Below are 20,861 nucleotides of genomic sequence, written 5' to 3'. Positions count from 1 at the left end.
CAATAAATGAGTTGGAAGGACGTAACAGCTCATACTTCCCTCTCTAAATCCAGGCTTCATTGAAGCTTCCAGTTCACTACCAACTTCGACGAGGAGAACCCTTGCCTTTGAATAAAGATTAAAATATCTATTTGCATACTTCACTGGATAGTTCTAATTTGAACTTCTATCACGTAAGAGCTAGAAGTCATGATCTGCTTATAAGTTCATTCCAGAGCAAGAGGAAGAGTATGTTCAATGAATAAATCTGGAAGGATGTAATGCCAAGCATCATGCAGGTTCAGAGAATGAATTATGGTAATAATCCTCTTGTATAAGCAGGACATATATTGGTTGGTTGTACTGCACAGAAAACAAAGGGGGATGTTTATGAAAACAGAAGGAAGCTAAGGTTTTTAATTAAGAAAATTCCCTGCCTCATTTATTCCTAATCCCACCTTCCATGCCCCTGCCCTCAAGAAGGTCATAGAAACCCTGAAAATTTCCAGATTCCTGATTCTTTTTGCAGAGTTTACCTGTCTCATTTCTTTCAGTCCCAAACCTCCAATGAATGCATTGATAAGAAATGTTAAGATTTGCTATTTTATTTATTTTTAGGTTTTCATTTATTTATTTTGTGTGTGTGTGTGTGAGAGAGAGAGAGGGTTAGCAGGGAAGGGGCAGAGAGAGAGAGTGGGAGAGAGAGAATCCCAAGCAGGCTCCATGCTGTCAGTGCAGAGTCCAACGTGGGGCTTGAACCCACAAACTGTGAGATCATGACCTGAGCAGAAATCAAGAGTCAGATGCTCAACTGACTGAGCCACCCAGGTGCCCAATGGTGTTGTTTTATTAATGGGTTTTATTGTTACTAACAAGAGGCATGTGAGCATTGTCAGATTGGTGGAGGTGATGATGTGAAGCAGGGAGACCTGTGGTTTTCTTAAAATCAGACCATGCTGAAGTCCAGGAATCTGAAGGTAAAGGCGCTGCCATCTGGACCAGCAGGTGGATCTGGAACATCCCCAGCTACGTGCCCAGTGTCTGGGTTCTCCCTCCCCGGGCAGCATCAACTGCCTTCTTTGTGCAACTTCAGCAGCCCATTCCTCTCTTCTGCTACCTGCTGCTGCTGCATCTTGAACTTCTAAGTCTCCTTCACTGACAATGCATCCCCGTTCTTTTGCCAACAACAGGCTCTAACGTGAACACTCCCCCTTATGTAAGAAACGAGACAGCTAAAGGAGGCTGGAGGCAGGAAGGGAGAAGACAGGACTGATTGGAAAGAGTTCCATTAAAAAATAAAACATCTCTCCCCTTTTGAAGTTAACAAAGCCTGCTAATACGTGTCCCGCTTGCTGGGGGTTCCAGCTGTTTCCTCCTGAGCACTTGGGTATCAAAGCCACGTGGGCCTCTGGTAGGACTGTTTGCTCTGTTGCCAGAGCAATTACAGCCTGACAGTGCTAAGCTCCGCTACTGTTTCTATTACTATTATTATTACTCCTCTGCTCATGGAATCTGGAGCCTCCCTGCACAGAAGCAAACCCCGGGGAATCACAAAGCCACAGGCACACCGTTTGCAGTCACCGCGCAGCGGCTCTCGGATTGATACGGATTTAACATGTTCCCTTTATCTGGTAGGCAGAGCCAGGGATGTTTAGACTCATCCCACAGGAAAGAGAGGGTTCCCTGCAGAAAATGTCAGCCTATCACTCTAGGCAGCGAGCTGGGTAGGGTAGAAGGAGAGTAGCGTCTTCATTTTCATCTGGAAAGCTCTACGTGTGTCATTGGACCAGAGGCCCTCTGCCTGTAATCTGGCCTTAGAGACATATTCAAGGCCAGTTTGGGGGCTAGACTTGCAGCTCTGGATTCTGTCAGTGCTTTGCATGCAGCAACAATAGTTTTCTTAAATACATTTATGAAACAAATTGATTTGCATTGTCATTGCATATTTTAAAATGCGGCATTTACACATACTCTATCACATATCAAGTTAAAAAAAATTTTTTTAATGTTTTATTTGCTTTTGAGAGAGAGAGTGTGCAAGCAGGAGCTGGAGAGGGACAGAGAGAGACAAGGACAGATAATCCAAGGTGGGTTCTGCCCTGACAGCAGCAAGCCCTATGTGGAGCTTAAACTCACAAACTGCAAAATCATGATCTGAGCCAAAGTTGGATGCTCAACCGACTGAGCCACCCAGACACCCCCCTATCGACTTTTCAAATGTATTTGCAATTTGGTAGGCATGATTTGCCGAAAAACACAGCAAAATTTTAGAAGGATTCAGACGTAATCTTTTTTTTTTTCCTTAGTGTTGATTGTATTAATCAATGCTGTCAATAAAATTTTCTTACTGATTTTTTGAGTTCAAAGTTTTTAAAATTAACCATTATTTCTTAATTTACTTATCAACCCAGTATGCGAATTTTATGCAGCAATCTCATTGCTTTTAAACCCTGAATGATGGTTTTTCTTTGCATTTGGTCAGGCCTCATTTGCTGACTGAATATAAAGTTGTTATATTGCTTTTGGTCAGATATTATCTTCTGGATGATAACATTCAACTCCTAGCCACACATAAATCTGCAGGGCCTAATGGATATTAGCCCCTCTTTTTGTTTATATTTGTTTTCTTCATTCTCTGCCCCTCTCCAAAGTATTCATTGAAGCAAAACTTGGAAGGAAATAATAAAAGTATCAAAGAAGGAGTGTTAGTGACTCGTAATGCTCAGGATTTGAATGTCTACAGAGGCTAGGCAGGTGGAATAAATAAATGCAAGGGTAAGGAAAGTATGAAACAGTACATATTTAACTGCTTACATTGCTACACCTTTGTTAGATCACCTTTATCACACTGTGCAGGAGGAAGAAAGTGGCTGAGGAAAATATGTTTACAGGTATATAAGCTTCAAAGTCCAGCTAAAGTCAGAGCAGTTAGTCTTCCTCTGAACATCCAAAATGTTTCCCCATTTAATGTATGTCCTGTATTTCCTAATAGATTGTAAGATCCATGAGGACTGGTGTCCCCTTATATCTCTTTTGATGGTCCTCTAAATGCCCACCCTGCACTCTGAAATTTCACCCTGTGCTATATATGCTGTGAGATACGGAGATAATAGAAACAGAGGTGGTCTCTTTGAGATGGCAGGCACAGAAGTCGAGTTCGTGCATTGGGACCACGCTTTTTCCTTCCCAACACCTAGCCCAGGGGCACGTGCGTAGAAAAAGCAAAATAAATGTGTGCAGAATGAGTGAGTGGAGAATAGATTCTCATAACGATTCGCTGGTGGTGATAATGCTGGCTGAGCCTAGTTGCCAACCTGCAGAGAACTCTATAACTCTTTGTGAAGCCAAGGACACTCCCTAAAATTTCCCCCAAATACATGTGCATGCAATTGGAGGACAGTTATTAGCTGTTCATGGATTCCTGTTGGTCAGTGAAACCTAGCCAGGAGCCTCTCAGCTGGAACAAGCAAACGGTTCCCAGATAAACTGGCCTAGGGTTTTGGGAAACGGTGGCGAAAACGCTGATGGTGCTGCTACTCTGTTAACAGGGTGCAGAGATCCCTAAGAAGTCCCCCTGCTCCCCCTGCACAGCCACGCTACTCCATTTCAATTTTGAACCATTTTCCTCGATTTGTCAAATGAAGCTTTCTTTGGGGCTGATTTCTCTCTTTTTCTGCTCAGACTCTGTATTTTCTTTCTTTAATTCAACTTCTACTTTCAAAAAAAATCATATATTAGGAATATGAGTCTCCTGTCCCATCCCATTCAATAACTTGACTTACCTTTGTGGATAAAAGCTGTAGCTTCCCTAGACTATCATGCTTCCATACGTTGTCCCTCTGTGTCTTATGCACGTCAAAATGACCAGGTTGAAATTGGAGAGAAATAGAAGTTTAAGTTGGAAGAAAGAGAATGAAATCTAAGCAAAACCGAGTGGCATTTATATATGCTTGCATACATGTATTTATAGTGTAATTGTGATCTGTACAGATGCTGCGATGCCCTTTTATGATAGTGCATGTGGGGAAAAATGATTGCAGGTCATATTGATGGAGCATCTAGCTTGTGCCTCTGCACAGGGCATGCACACATTATGTCTCATTTCATCTTCACAGAAACATTTAAGCAATAGGTTCTATTTTCCCATTTTCAGGATAAAGACATTGGGCTTTATGAGGTTGTGTAACTGGAACGTGGTCATTAGGATAGGAAGGGGCAGAGTTGAGATTCATATTTCAGACAGCTGATTACCAGAATGTTCTCTTTGCACGAGTCCGAGCAGAGGCCTTCCTGGGCAGCATGTTTTGGAGCATTGTTACGCAATGTAACTGGGGCTGTGATCCATCTGTTGTGGCAAAGAGATGAGGAGGTTGGATCAGAATACAAAAGAACACAATCACAGTGCTTCCTTCCTTGACAAAAACGGAAGTAAAAACATGTGCTTAATTACATGAATGACTCACCTTCAGGCTGAGGCCCCCTGTCTGATCACAGAGAAGTGTTCATAAACATTTCACAGGCAAATACTAATCTGGGGATCCCGTGTTGAGAAGTGCTGACTTGAAGGTCATCATGGTGTTCTGACTTTGTTTGCAAAAGCTGCTAACCATCCAGCATGACCAGTGAAGGCCTGTCTGCTGGGCCACTCTCCGGAGAGGCACCATATGTATGGGAATACTGGGAGCTGGGAATGCCATCCCATTTCGGGAAGAGAGTTTGGTTTGTGTCTTACCCCCTCATCTGACACGGAGAATGGTTGCACTTGTAGAGGCTGGTGTGGAGCGTGGAGGTCACGGTAAGGGTTAGGGTTGGTATTCCACTGGTGTGTATCAGTGTGGCCATGCCAATTCTTAGTGTATTAAAATACTTGCACACCCGTAGGTTAATAGCCACTGCTCATGCCCACCAAGCGAAGCATCCCACCTGCCCCTTCACTATCCTGTCTCCCTTATTCCTCTGCCATGTTCCCCAGAACGTTGCCAGGGTCCAGAAACTAAAGGATTAAAATCTGACAAAGCATAACTCTGCTCTATTGCTATGAGCAGCATCTGTTCTCGTTGGTCATTGTCCTTTGCAGATGAGTTTCATAAAACATGGTATAAGACTCATGGGCAGAGGTAAGACCACCTTCCCTTTTTTCTCCCCAATCTGTGGCACGAGAAGGAAAGTTCAAAATTAGATCTGAGAGAACCCATGGAGAACAGGGCTAGAGAGATTGTTCCTGCCTGTCATCATACAAGATGGCCTAGGGTGGGTTTCAGAAGACAGGGACAGAGCTGCGGATCAAAGAGCCAGGGAAGATGAGTAGGAGGGACAGTGGGTGGCAATAGTGAAGGAGGGTGATGACCTACTTTTGCCTACGACTGGGCTTGTGCATGTCCCTGGTGCCATATTGGGCAAGCTTTCTTATAAGAAAGGGAATGGGGAAATAAAGAGGTAGAACTTACGGGCTCCTATAACCTACAAGAAAATGTGACCTCTAAATTTCCAAAAGCTTTTATTAAACCAACATGAAGTTTGAAGCCTGTGTATTGACATGGACATTTGATTTGTCTCAGGGGAACATTTGTTGCAATGCTGGTTCTACTGTGTTGACTACATAATCTTGTGTAAGGCATTGCCAGTTTATGCACCTATAAAAGAGGGTTCGGCTTGCTCAGATTGCTCTCTCTGCCCAAATTCTAGGCTGTCTAGGAGACAGTCTCTGATTCATGTTTACCCTCATATGCATGGTCCAGAAAGACATGGAAAGGCAATCACAGAGGACTTGGCTGTCCGCTGTGTCATTCATGGCTTAAGCACAAATTCACCAATAAAAGACCCGGGGAAGGTCCATCATAGAAATAAAGGACACATTTGAAATCCAGTCCACACCTTCAGCCCTGCTGTTCCAGTGAATATAGGGCCTTTTTGCAGTTACTAGGGAAACAGTCATCAGTAATGGGTCAGGCAGCCTGGGCTGGAAGGGTGGACACAGAGGGGGCTTTGTGCACAAGAGCCCATCAGATGGCACAGAGACCGACATCCCTGGCGATTGATTCGGTCCTCAGTGGGAAAGCATTAGAGTCCAATGGGTTTGGTAAGCAGGGGATCCCAGGCGCCTTCTCCAGCCCCTCTTGCTTTCCTCCTTGCCGCCTACTGGAGTTTACATATCTGCCAGGCTGGATTGGCTTCATTCTACCTTTTCTGCTTGCATGCATGTCAAGGCAAAGGATGTGCAAAGTTAATTTGTTCACACCTTCTCCAAATTTGTTTAAAACTCTAAAAGTCACTGCCTCTCACTCACGCTGGCACTTCGTAAAGATTCTAAGAACTTTTCCAGGGAATAGATTTCTTACGGCAGGATATTTACTCCAAAAGGAAAATAGGCACAGCGCCAGTGACCCAGAGAAATTAAGAGGAACATAGAGGACACCGGGTAATGTGTATGAAGGAAGAAGTGGGTACTCAAGAAACTAAATATGCCCAACTAGCTTTTCTTTTTGCCTTTTGTTAAAGTTTTTAAATTTAAATTTTGAATTTAACAACATATAAATGTGAGTTTAAAAAAATTTTTTAATGTTTATTTTTGAGAGAGAGAGAGAGAAAGAAAGAGCGTGAACGGGGGAGGAACAGAGAGAGAGGGGGAGGGGCAGCGAGACAGGGAGACAAAGAATCCAAAGCAGGCTCCAGGCTCTGAGCTGTCAGCACAGAGCCCGATATGGGGCTCGAACCCATGAACCGTGAGCTCATGACCTGAGCCAGAGTCGGATGCCCAACCATCTAAGTAACCCATGAGCCCCTAAATGTGAATTTTAAGTTTCATTTTCCTAACAAATTTAAAATCACATATAAAATAACATTTTAGGGGCACCTGGGTGGCTCAGTTGGTTAGGCGTCTGACTTCAGCTCAGGTCATGATCTTGAGGTTCGTGGGTTCGAGTCCCTTGTTGGGCTGTGTGCTGACAGCTGAGCCTGGAGCCTGCTTCGGATTCTGTGTCTCCCTCTCTCTCTGTCCTGACCCCACTCATGCTCTGTTTCTCTCTCAAAAATAAATAAATGTTAAATTAAAAAAAATAAAAAATAAAATAACATTTTAATTCAGGTGCACTACTATTTCTAGGCTTATAAGCATTGCTTAAGGAAATATGAATGGCAAGAGCAGTTACCTATTTTTCATGACTAAAAGTGAAACAAAGAAAACATGTACCCTCACCATGCATTTCTAACCACTATGAACATTTTGGTGCATATAAATCACTTTAACGTTTTTAAATAAAACTGAGATCTTAATGGTTGTGTTATACTCTAGTCAACTTACTGTACTTTTGGGCTATACCATGAATATATCCCCATGGCGTTCTTGATTCAAAACACATCATGATATTAATATTCCATGATGTGAATACACTCAAGTTTGGCTAGTAATATACTGGCACACATTTAGGATTTTTTTCTATGGATCATCTTATGATTATTTTCTTAAGATTGATTTCTGGAATTTGAATTGTTAGCTCCAAGAGCTAAACATTCTTAAGGCTTTTGAAATATATTTTCAAATTATCCTTCAGAAATACTGCAGTGATAAGACCTTCCATCAAAACAGATGATGATAGTGTCTGTTTATAGCCCTTTACCAGCAAAGCATTATGATTTGGGGAGTAAGAGGTAAACCTGAATTGAAAAGCAAATTATGGTATTTTATTGTTACATTAATTTGCCCTTTATATCGTTAGGTTATTTTTTTTCCCCTTCATTGCAATTATATTTATTTTGTTCTTTCTGTTTTAGCTTAGTTTGTGATATTTCAGGCTACTCAGATATATTTAAATTTTATTTATTCAATCATTAATATTTTCCTTTATGGTTTCTTCTTTGAGGATATGCTCTGGAGGACCTTCTTCTGGTCTGGAAATAATAGAATGTTTGAATATATGTTTTATTCCTCCTTTAATCCAAGATTTTTAACATTTAATCCTTTAATCAAAATGGAATAATTTGTATTTGTGGTAAGATTTTCCCTTGGAATATCAACCAATCAATTTTGTTTTATCCCCATCACAACCATTTGCAGTGACTTGAAAGGCACCTTTATCATATGCAAACCTTTACATATTCCACAGGCTTTGGCAATTTTTTTTTATGCTTCCCTTGATCTGTCTTGCCATGTTTGCATTAATACCATAACGTTTAATTATTGTAAGTGTATAAGATCTTCCCATTATTATATTTTTTACTCTTTCTTCCAAAATTATTCTTGGATATTTTTGCTATGTGTTCTCCTAAAAAGGAATTAATTTGCCAAGTCTGAAAAATCCCCATTGGTGTTTCGTTTTCTTATGCTTTTATAGACTAATACGTGGAGGATTGATACTCCATGGTGCTGGGCCTTGCTTTTCTAGAATTGGGCATATTCCTCCATTTGTTTAAAATTTCCTTGTTATCTCTTGGTGAAGTCCTGGGATTTATCATACAATCCCTGGGGTATTTATTATTAATTCTGTTCCTAGATATTTTATAGTTGTGTTGCTATTGTGAATGGGATTTTTATTATACTTAATAATTTATTTTGCTGGTTTATGGAAAGAAAATTGATTTGGGGATATTTAATTTGTAACCTGTCTACTTCCTCAATTCTTGCCTTATATCTAATAGATTTTCTGTTTCAGCTGATTCCTTTGGTTTGTTTTAGTACATAATCAGTCTTAAAATAAAGATAATGTGATTCCTTCCTTTCTAATACATATGACTCATTTTTTCTTACCTTATTGAATTGTTTGGGACCTGTCAAAAAATGATACCTAATAGTGATGAGAGCAGGTCATAGATTGGCCATGGTTTTAATAAGAACTGGTTATGTCAAGTATGGTTTTGACTGTTGGTTTATCTAAGCATCTGCTATTGTTAGTGGTAATAATAAATACTTGTATAATGTGCAATGAGACAAGTGCTGATGTAAATTTTTATATATACAACCTCACTGAATTGTCTCAGCAGCTCCAGGAGATAGGTGGTATTATTATTATTATTATTATTATTATTATTATTATTTTCCCCATTATAAAGATGGGAAAATTGAGGCACCAGTAGGTCAAATGACTTCCCCAAAACTACACAATTAGTAAATGGCAGCACTGGAATTGATGTCAGCAATCTGGGCCTCAGGGCCTGTGTTTACACCCACCTTGCCATGCTACCCCCTCTAGTCTAGAAAGAGTTCTGGCAGGTTCATATACTAAGACCTATATCAGAAATGGATGCATCCATCCAGAAGTTCTTGTTGTTGTTGTTGTTGTTGTTTCCCTTCTGCCTTTTGGTCTGTTTATGTACTAACATTTATGTTAGTAGATTTCTTAATGATGTCACCCCATGCCATCCTTAGCAAAATACTCTCTAGATCATGCTGCAGAATTATTTTTTAAATGTTTATTTATTTATTTGTGTGTGTGTGAGAGAGAGAGACAGAGAGACAGAGAGAGAGAGAGAGAGAGAGAGAACGAGCATGAGCAGGGGAAAGGGGCAGAGGAAGTGAGAGACAGAATCCCAAGCAGGCTCCACGCGTAGCATGAAGCCTGACACAGGGCTGGATCTCACAACTGGGAGATCATGATCTGAGCTGCAATCAAGAGTCAGACACTTAACCTACTGAGCCACACAGACAACCCCAGGCTGCATAATTATTTTTATATATTCCTATTTCTGAGCATAAACAACATTTTCTTTAATTGGGATAGCTCTCGATATATGTAGATATATGTATTATATGTAAATTTATGTAGATATATGTAGATATAATTGGCATATAGCATTATATTAGCCACAGGTGTATCACACAGTGATTCAACATATGTACATATTGTGAAATGGTCACAATAAGTCTTATTATCATCCATCACCACACAATTATAATTTTTTTTTCATGTGGTGAGAACTTTTAAGATCTACTTTCTGAGTAACTTTCAAATATACAGTACAGTATATTAATGATAGTCACCATGCAGTATGTTACATGACTTACTTACAAATAGAAGTTTGTACCTTTTGACTACTGTCACCCATTTGCCCATCCTCTACCCCTCTGCCTCTAGCAACTACCAATCTGTTCTCTGTATGTATGAGTCATCTTTTCTTTTTTCTTTTAGATTCCACACATTAGTGAGAAAATAAGGTATTCATCTATAGAGATAGATGTCTAATCTCACTTTGCATGATGCCCTCAAGGGCTGTTCATATTGTCGCAAATGGCAGGATTTCCTTCCTTTTCATAGCTGAGTAATATTCCATAACACACACACGCACACGCACAAACACACACTCATTTTCTCTAGCCATTCATCCATTGATGGACACTTAGGTTGTTTCCATGTCTTGAGTATTGTAAATAATAGGCTTGTGCTAATATTTTAAAAGAAATAGGACACTTTTCCTCATTCATTTTGTACTCAATGCCTGCTCTTCTTTGGGTTTATCTCCCTCAGGCCCCTCACACATCCACAACATTTTTGGGGCACAGAATTTTCTCCTCAATTCTATACACATTGCTTCATTGTCTTTGATATTTAAGAGTGGGAATAAATTTTAGGTTATTTAATTTTGATTGTTTATAGGGTTCCCAATACCCTTTTTTTTTTTGCTTTTTTATATTAATTATATCTCATATATTTGTTGAAACTGTTTGATCTGTAGACTCAGATTTTCTTTTTTAATATGGAATTGTTCTGGGGCACTTGGGTGGCTCAGGTGGTCAAGTGTCTGACTCTGGGTTTTGGCTCTGGTAATAATCTTGCAGTTCATGAGTTTGAGCCCTGTATCGGGCTCTGTGCTGATGGCATGGAGCCTGCTTGGGATTCTCTCTCTCTCTCTCTCTCTCTCTCTCTCTCTCTCCCTTTCTGACCCTCCCTCCCTCTCTCTCTCTCAAAATACATAAATAACTTTAAAAAAATAAATAAATACAGAATGGTTCCCTCTTTTTCTCATCCCCTCTCCCTACTTTTTCCTTCTTCTTGACTTTTATGGTGATTAACAAACTGAGTCTGAAATTCAAAAGGGAGTAGATCACTTTTCCTTAATCTGCTCTAGTATATATCTATATATAGATATCTATAGATATCTATATATAGATATCTATATATAGATATCTGTATATACCTGTATATAGATATCTATATATATCTGTATATATATATATATATATATATATATATATATATATATATATATACGATTCGTGTGTGTGTGTGTGTGTGTGTGTGTGTGTGTGATTTCATCTTATTTTTTCGTTAAGACATTGGGAAATTTCTTGAGGTTGTCTGATACATAATGGATTATATTTTCTGCATAGAACTGTTAACGCTCTCTTTTTAACATTTAATTTAGAAATTGTATTTTACATCTCCATAGTATAGTTACTTCTCAGCTTTTGTCATATCTTTCACTGTACTTTTACCAATGCAATCTACTCTCAGTCCTTTTTGAGAATAAAATTAAGAAATTTCTGGGGTGCCTGGGGGGCTCAGTTGGTTAAGCCTCCAACTTCAGCTCAGGTCATGAACTCGTGGTTTGTTGGTTCAAGCCCACGTTGGACTCTGCTGACAGCTCAGAGCCTAGAGCCTGATTTGCATTCTGTGTCTTCCTCTCTCTCTTTCCCTCACCCATTCATGCTCTCTCTCTCTTTCAAAAATAAATAAACATTAAAAATATTTTAATTAAAAGAAATTTCTCAGATTTTTCTCATTTCTGGCAGTAAATCTTTCTCATAAAAAGACATTTGTTTGGTGTTTCAGAGAGCCATCCTTTTACCTGAAGTATTTGTACACGGGTGTAACATTTTCCCTCTTTGTATGTGTTAGAGAGTGTTTCATGATGCCCAATTTCATAAAAAGAGACAGTGTAAGCCAGAAGATGTTGTAGATCTTTGGAGGCAGATACTAATTCCTATCCACTTATAACTTGGGTTTGAGGATGTAAACAGGCCCGTGCAAAATTTGAGGACCAATTGAAGACCACCACACCAAGGCAGGACTTTCAGAGATGACAGCCCCAGTCATCCCACAACGTGTAAAATGAGAAAGTGAGGTTGCTTGACAGTTTTAGCCATGGCATTGGGTACAGCAGACAAACAAGGAAAAGCCTTCATTCATAGTTTCTAATCACAAGCCCTCCCTTAAACATATTTGGGGTCAAAATTTTAAAGGTACAGTATGGCCCTACAGGTCTCAAGCCAAAGCTTCAGCCTATAATGGTCCCTGATCAGTAGTCCCCAAGTACCTAGTGGAGGAAAGCACAAGTTCTCTCTGGAGCAAAGAGCATTAAAACCAAATTCACAAAGAGTTTCTCCAAGTTCAAGAAAATGTGAATTTAGAGTTTCAGATGCTTATAAAATATTTGAGCAGACAAGCCTACAATATTGACATTAAACAGAAAAGTCAAACGAATGATGGATGCCCACAAAGACTGTATATACAGGAATAATCAGGGACAGAATATAAAATAACTATGTTTATAGTGTTTCAGAGACAGTTTTTGAGATGAATGAATCAAAAAGAAGATTCAGTAAAGTTGGAGAGCAAAGTATGAAAATAAGACATTGATATGAAAAGATACTCAGAATTTATTACAGTGATAGAAATAAAAAAATACAAAAGTAAAGGTAAGAGATATGGAGGACAGAATAAAAACAGATATGTTTAATAAGAGTATTAGGCTTATCTTTGTTTTCCTTGATGAGGAATGGGGAGAGGCAATACTCAAAAAGATACTGGCTTACATTTTTCTAAGCGATGATGAGAGACACCAATCTTTAGTGTCAATAAATTACACATAAAAGAAATAAAAATAAATCTAGACCTACTTCAGAATATGGAAGGTCTAGAAAAGATCTTGCAAATTGCTGTAGGGAATTCTACTCATTTATTGGCATGCTGTAGCTTTTTAAACAGTTTTTGCTCCGTGGATGTTCTCTTGATAACACCTCTCCTCCAGATTTCTGTTTTTTATTGGCAAATCATAGCAATAATGGCGGGAAGCGTGTATGTGGGATTGGGGGTAACCACCTCTGCTTTCACTGCCAAATTGTCACCATAAATCACATCATTACATGCTTGGTGTTTTGCTTTTTTTCTCACCTGTCATTAAATCATAAGCATTTTCCATATTGTTAAATGGCCGTTAAAATAATCATTTTAATGGTTTTATTATAGCCCATCAAATTTATTCCATTATAATTTCCTTAGTGATTTCTTCCTTATTAGATATTTAGCACTTTATTTCCTTCAAATTTTGATTATTACATATAACTTTGACATAATATGTATCTTGTGCTTCACTTTTATTTTGAATCGTCCCTCAGGAAAAGTTTTTAGAAGTGATATTATCATGTCAGATGGCATTGTATTTTGATATGCACCAAGTTTTGTAATGAGTCAGCACTATAGATTATAAGATTGAATATATTTCTATCAATTTTCTGGGTGTAAAAGGCATTTTTATTACATAATAAAATAGAATATTTTTCTGTGCTTGGTTATTAATTGCTTTTTTCCTTTTGCTCACCAATTATCAGCACCTGTGCTTTTATTGTATTGTATTGTATTGTATAGTATTGTATTGTATTGCATTTATTTTTTATCTTTTAGAGAATGAGAGCATGAGTGGGTGAGACAGGAAGAGAGAGACAGAGAGAGAGAGAGAGAGAGAGAGAGAGAGAGAGAGAGAGAGAGAGAATATCTTAAGCAGGCTCCATGCTCAGTGCAGAGTCCAATATGGGGTTCAATCCCACAACCCTGGGATCATAACCTGAATTGAAATCAAGAGTCTGATCCTCAACTGATCGAGCCAGCCAGGTGCCCCAGTATCTATACTTTTTAAACATCATTTGTGGATGCTATGTTTACCTTACCAATATGTAATTTTCTGCATTAATACAAATATTCTTCCCATATGTATGCTACTTAAAAATTATGTGATGATGAGGGTAGTAGAGAATTTCAGAGTCAAATGTACCTGTGAATTCAACTTATTTTGAGGTGGATGATCAAAAAGTTTCTAAAAAACATGTAATGAATTGTGTCAGTGAGATTTGCTTACAAACATGATGCATAGATAGAGACCTATACTTTCTAGTAACATTAGTATATGCATATTGGTGTGAGAGATATTGTTGGCTCACCCAATGCTCATTTTTTTTAAAGTTTATTTATTTATTTTGAGAAAGACAGAGACAGTGCAAGTGGGGGAGGGGCAGATAGAAAGGGAGAGAAAATCCCAAGTAGGCTCCACACTGTCAGCACGGAGCCTGACATGGGGCTTGAACTCATGAACCGTGAGATCATGACCTGAACCGAAATCAAGAGTCAGACACAACCAACTGAGCCACCTAGGCTTCACCCCGCTTTTTAAAAAATTATTTAACACTCATTTCTAACACTGTTCTCTCTTACCTGTCTCTTTTAAAGATACTGAACAATCTAAAATATTCAGTTACCAGACCATTGTAAAGCTGGAGTTGGCTCTATTATACAGCTCTGGCCAAGAAAATATAAGCAAAAATATGCTGGTGCCTCCTTTCCCCATTTCCCTTTCTCCTTCCTTGAGTGCTGATATGCTGGCTGGAGCTACAGCAGCCACCTTGTAATCATGATCAGAAAACCGAGAAAAATGACAGATACAGGAGTCCTGATTTTCTTAGGCCTCTGAAATAATGCCATGAACGTCCTACCCCCAACTTATTATGCATAAAAAATAAAACTCAATTTTTGTTTAAACAACTGTAGTCAGTCTTCCTGTTACTGGCTGTAGGGGAAAAAATCCTAATTAGCACATATAAGCCTACAGGGAGAGGAGAGTTGGGTCTCTATTTTAACAAGGCTCACTTTTTATTTAATGTTTTTTATGTTTTTTTTTTTTTTTTTTGAGAGAGAGAGAGAGGGCATGAGTAGGGGAGGGGCAGAGAGAGAAAAGGAGGCACAGAATTCAAAGCAGGCTCCAGGCTCTGAGCTGTCAGCACAGGGCCCAACATGGGGCTCGAACTGGTGAACCCTGACCTGAGTTGAAGTCAGCCGTTTAGCCAACTGAGCCACCCAGGTGCCTCAATGAGCCTCACTTTTAAACAAACCCAAAGCCAGCTTTATATATAAACTTGTTACTGTGAACCTATGATAACTGACCAAAGTAGATATCAGAATTTCTAAATTTTATCTGCCTGTGTTCTGGATCATATCCAGATGTGAATGCATCTCCTGAAGCAAAACTAAAATAAAGTATTTAAATCCTCATGACACTTGACAGTGGGAGGACATAATTAAAGGCATTCATATACTTGCTATGCAAAAAAGTGAAGTTCCACTTGACAAATCCAAGAGACAATTCATCCAAGCCTCTCCATATCCATCCCTGTAGAGCCATTGCTTATCCATTATTATATATTGAGGATAAGCTATATAACAGGCTATGTGCTCTATGCCAGGAATGTAAAGAGGCAGACACTGCTCAGTCCTTGCCTTTGAGGATTTCATTTCCAGGCTGGGTGTGGGAGGTGAGAGGAGACTCTCCATATAAACAAATATTTTTGATACTGTGTGAGAGTGAAAAGAGTAGAGTAGTAAAGAGAGGTTCATAATGGAGAGCAAAATGGAATAAGTGATTTGCTTGAGACCCTACAGCCAATAAATAGTCTGTTTCTTCTGGGCAAGTCTTTTTCATGATACCAACCATTGCCTGAGATAAATAGATCAATATTTGGGATACAGAAATGTTTTTGTGTTATAAAAAATGCTGTCATTTGGGCCATTGTTTACAGAAGTTGACTGGTGTGAAGGTGTTGCCCTTGACCCAGCAATATGGCTCATGCTATGAGATTTGTTGCCCTCAAGGACTTGTCCCTCTTTTGACCTGTTATGTGTTTTGCTAGACGCTAGGGTTACACATAGGTGTCAGGCGTGCTGCGTGCCTGAGGGGCTGGATTTTTGTTCATATTCTCCTTGTCTACTCTTTCTTGCCACCAGTGAGGTGGCTGATTGAGGAGGAGGGCATGGCCTTTGCTTCATAACTCCCCATCCAACTGGCCATTCTAGAATAAAGAAAAGCACGTAGGAAAACAGGGTGCAGGGGAAGAATGAGACCTTAGAAATTTAGTTCGTGGAAAGAGACAGATTTCTCTCTCTCTTTGTTCAGTGATCTTTTCTATTGACTTAAGAAAAATAACTTGTTAAACATCTGTCTTCCCCTCCCATTGCTGTTGTTTATGGAGGAGCAGATTTCCCTTAATTCTGAAGCAGTGTCTCCTTTCCTTAGGAAAACAGGTGTCCAAACATGCAGCAAATCAAATTGTCAAACAGCTGAAATAGACATTCTACTTTCTTTTATCCTCTTACCTAGAAATTCTTTGGTGAGCCTGATGACTTCCTAGTTTGGAATTTTGTTTTTCCTTGTGATACTTATGACCAGTCTTTTTAAAATATTTACTATCACATCGCTGTCTTCTGTATCACTGCTATTTGGATATGAAAATCTATTTAAGAAATAATATTCAACTTTTGATACCCTTTTATTTAAATGAAATGTGTTTATAAACATAAAGAACTCAGGACCACATTGAATTCTGTCATATTAAACATATTTAGGAATAAAGAAAGAGAAATTGAGCTGATATTGACCGGTACTTTTATGTGCACCCTCAAATATTCCTTGTCATTGCATGTCTAAATATATGGAGGGAAGAATTATGATCTCATTTTTCAGATGAGAAAATCAAGGCTAATAGAGCTCATTAAGTCCAAGATCACACAGTCAGAAAATAATGAAGTCAGGATTCAAAACCAATCCCTATCTAATTTGAAAAACCATGCACTTTATACTTCATCACATAATAGAGTCCTTCCTAATCTAAGTATAGCACTTTGGTGAGCAGTCAAGTCTAGACTCTATTGCTGTGAGGTCATGGATAAAGTATCAGCTCCATGGTTCTAAATCTCCTTCTGTATGTGATGGATGAAATGGCAATACCTATGTGATAGGACTTTGGTAACTATTAATTGAGTTAATGCATGTGAAAGGGCTCAAACAGTATTTGGTACCTAGTAAATGCTCTGTAAGGTTGTTTATTATTATTATATGTCACTTCATGGTATAATAGCATGAGTATGTATCATGGGTTTGCTTTCATGTACTGTCTCATCACGAATGAATAAGTGGTGCTAAACAGATGTTGATGTTGTTTTTAAGTTCTGGTATTTGTATATGAAGGATCCCCCTAATTCTTCTCACTGATTGACAAATTTACGTGAGAGAAAGGGATTTTAGTACAATTGTTCACAAACTTTTGTTTCAACAGTAGAACCCTTTTTAAAATACATATAGAAGAGGGACGCCTGGGTGGCTCAGTGGGTTGAGTGTCCAACTTTGCCTCAGATCATGATCTCACCACTTAGGAGTTTGAGTCCTGCATCGGGCTGTGTGCTGACAGCTCAGAGCCTGGAGACTGCTTTGAATTCTGTCTCTCCCTCTCTCTCTGCCCCTCTCCGGCCTCACACTCTGTTTCTCTCTCAAAAATAAAGATTAAAAAAAATTTTTTTTAAATTTAAAATACAGATAGAGGCATTGCTGCTTTGACTGAACTAGGGGAAGTGACTCCGGGAACTCTATCCACCCCTTTGCCCTCCAGGACCCCTGCCAGCTCATTATTGCCTTGGGGGTCTTTCTGGGAAACCTTGAATGACACATAATGCAGATTGAGAATCACCAATCCACAAAGCACCCAACAAAGCACATTGGATAGTGACTGATAAATACTATCAATTCTCAATTTCTGTGATAGGCGAGTGTCCAGAAGCCCTCTCTCTGGATCTCAAAAATTGTCTTTACTCAGTTTCCATTACATAGTCTCTGCTGATAGTTTTGTTTACCTGGCAGGGTCTACAGTTTGGAACCAGTGAACTGGAGGAGATGGGAGCCATGTTCTGTTTGAGTCTCCTCATCTTGGAACTCAAATCTGTAAGCTGTAGTCATCAGCTCCTGACCTGTGCAGCAACTCTCCTGAATGCTGAGGAAGAGGCTCTGGACCACCACCTCCAGCGGTAAGATGCTCACAGGGGTGTGAGGGGAATTTGGACCTTGGTGTTCCGATCACAGCACATCTCAGAAATGAAAGCCATGTGGTCCTATGGGTCTTTGACAAGGACAAAATATGGAGGAGCTGCCAATTGAAAGTAGGGGCAGTCACAGTCTACTGGACCCAGACTCAGAGTCATTCTCAATTCCTGTGTTCTTCACTCCCTGTGTTCTTACTGAACACAGGGAGGATGCTGCCTACTTGTACACATAAATGAATATATAAGTCAACATGTAGTTATAAACATGCATTATTAATAAATTGTGTTTGTGATAAAGAAGATGCAGCTCAGCAACACACATGTGCATCTACATATACTTATGCCTGCCAGTAATGTGTTTATATTTATTCAGGCATCATTTGGGAGCCTGTTACTTGGCAAATAAAGGTAATCTCACTGCCAATATTTAGGAACTTGGGGACAAGAAATGTTATCCTCTCTCCATTCTTAAGTAGCACTGTTCCTTCTCAGATGATGAGAAGAACCACCTGAAGATGATTAATACATTTGCCTGGAGACCCTGACTCACAGCCATGGCAGGGGAATGACAGATTTCCAAGGACTGTGAGGAACATTAATGAATCAAGAGAGGGGGAACCATTATCCATATGAGCCTTTTTGATGCCTTTTACTCTGGACAAATATTTTAGACTTGACAAAAATAGATTTAGGGGCAACAAAGGAAGATATAATAGCCATATGAGAGGAGAGAGGACCAAGAAAAGTCAGAGGAGTCAAAGAAGACTAAGTCATTGCCCATATTTTGAGCCAGGGAATGGATGGGGTGTTGAGCTATTGGAGGAGGAAGTACCTACTGGTGAATGAGGAAGCATCTCATCATGTCCTTCATGTCCAAAAGCAGAGAGAAAGCCATTAATACAGGTGCCATTTTATTTCTAGTGCATTTTCATTCATTTTCCTCCTGCCATTGTTAGGCTGTGGTTCCAGCGTGACTTCTCACCAAATGGCCAGTCAAGCCTAAAATGATCTAGCAGTGTAAATTAATTTTACTTTGGAAGGTACTGGTTTCTCTGAGACTTAATTACCTAAATGCAGTAATTAACTTGCTCGTCACACTGTGCTATAGATCATAGACTATGGGGACCTAAGTAAATCCAGACTTCTTTCCTCCCTAGAGACGCTGCCCCTGATTTCTTTTGTTTTGACATCACCACCACTGCCATCTGCCCCCACTCCCTTCAACACCCCTCAGCGCCCCAAGGCTTGGTGTGTTTGGCATCACTGTGGTGTTTCTGCCTCTCCCTCTGACAGCAAGCACTTCTACCTGCCAGGATATATATTTCATCTTGTCTTTTCATCTTTTGCTAAGCTATCTTGGGTGCAGGCATGCCTGAATTTTCTTTCTTTCTTTCCTATCCCCCCACTTTCTTCCCTGCTGCTCATTGAGAGAAGATTGAGCAGACCTGGCATTGCTTGCTTTCCCTGAATTGATTGTGCCCGTCTGTTTGATCCAATGCAGTGAGGATTAGTTGCCTGTAAACTGGAACAAGAAGAAATCTATCAAAGAAGTGCCTCTTCTAATTCAAGTCTAAAGAATTTGGTGTCGAGCTCCAAATACAATAGCTGCCATGTGGGTTATCATAAGAAGATTATATTACTTATTCTTCCATGCCATCCCAACACTCCTGATTATTAATTGTTCAGTTGCAACCATCCCAAGGGTTCTAAAGCTTAAAGTCTTCCCTGACCTCTGGCCCTTCTTAGGCTGGTGCAGCTCCAGGACAAGACACTACACATAGGATGTGATTCATGTGTGTGTTTTAAGTAGGTCTACACTACATTCAAGAGGCATGGAGTTTGGTGGCAAGCAGCGGGATGGAATTTGCCTGTTTCACCCAAACGTTGTTATTGACTTAATCCACTCCTATTCACTGAGGCAGTTGGACCAAAACAGACTATGGTTCCTGCCCAAAGGACCTGGAAACTGCATGATTGAGAGGAAAATCACCCTGAAAATATCTTGACCAAGATATTGGCTCCTTATTGGAGCCAATAAGGGTGTATTCATTAAAGGATGACGGAGGGGAACTTAATAAAATAAAATCCACTGGGTTGCAATCAGCAACAGGCTGTTTGAGTACCCTTTGATTAGTTTCTCATGAATAGGGCTCAGTCATGAGCTCTAGTAATCAGCAGAGCAGAGCAAATCCTAGGGATTTTGTTAGCAACAGGGATCTTACTATAATACAAAGAGCATAACTAATGTTTGTCAACACTACCCTCTGTATGCTTTAAAGAGGAGATTTCAGCCACCCTCCTCCCCACCGACGTTTCCCTGTGTGTGCTCTGTATAAGAGGGTTATATACTTTGGGAAGATTACTTTTTAGTTGCACAGAAGGAAATACTAGGGGGGAAAGAAGGGTGAGTTTTTGCCTAAAAGTCAGTCGTAAAGAAATCTGAGGACATCGTATTTGGAATCTCTTAGGCCCCACAGAAAGTGTTAACCCTTGGAGTAACGTGCAGGGAAGACAAAGTATGGCCTTACACTGCAAACACCATGGTTTTTTGACAATAGTTTTCACACTTCATTTACCATAAAAACAAGTAGAGTGTAGTCAACATCCACAGAGAAACTTACCATTTTTCATGGGCAGAGAAAGAGCAGAAATGGTGGATGTTTGCCCAGTGGCCGAAGCGTAAAAAGAAGTATGGTGCATTGCGCTCTTTGTTTTGGTTTGTCTTTTACAGTTTCTCTCCTTCCCCGTTGCTCATTTAAGAAATGTCTGCAGACTCCTTAAGGCATCTTTTGATCTTTCCTCTCCTCTTCCTTCCTC

At 39.6% G+C, this 20,861-nt stretch overlaps 1 protein-coding gene across 2 annotated transcripts in view; it reads left to right on the top strand.

The window, feature by feature from the left end:
- The window catches only part of AGBL1 (AGBL carboxypeptidase 1), an 832,432-nt gene that overhangs the window by 513,725 nt on the left and 297,846 nt on the right, over positions 1 to 20,861 (top strand). For both annotated transcript variants that reach the window (XM_053888750.1, XM_019460194.2), the window contains exon 22: positions 17,866 to 18,029. In XM_053888750.1, coding sequence (XP_053744725.1) covers positions 17,866 to 18,029 — 164 coding nt within the window. The remainder of the gene's footprint in view (positions 1 to 17,865; positions 18,030 to 20,861) is intronic.

The sequence above is a fragment of the Panthera pardus genome, unplaced genomic scaffold (genome assembly GCF_024362965.1).
Source record: "Panthera pardus isolate Hobbes unplaced genomic scaffold, ASM2436296v1 HiC_scaffold_24, whole genome shotgun sequence".
Lineage (NCBI taxonomy): Eukaryota > Metazoa > Chordata > Mammalia > Carnivora > Felidae > Panthera > Panthera pardus.
Note: the sequence above shows the minus strand (reverse complement) of the source record. Positions and strands in the feature narration are given on the sequence as shown.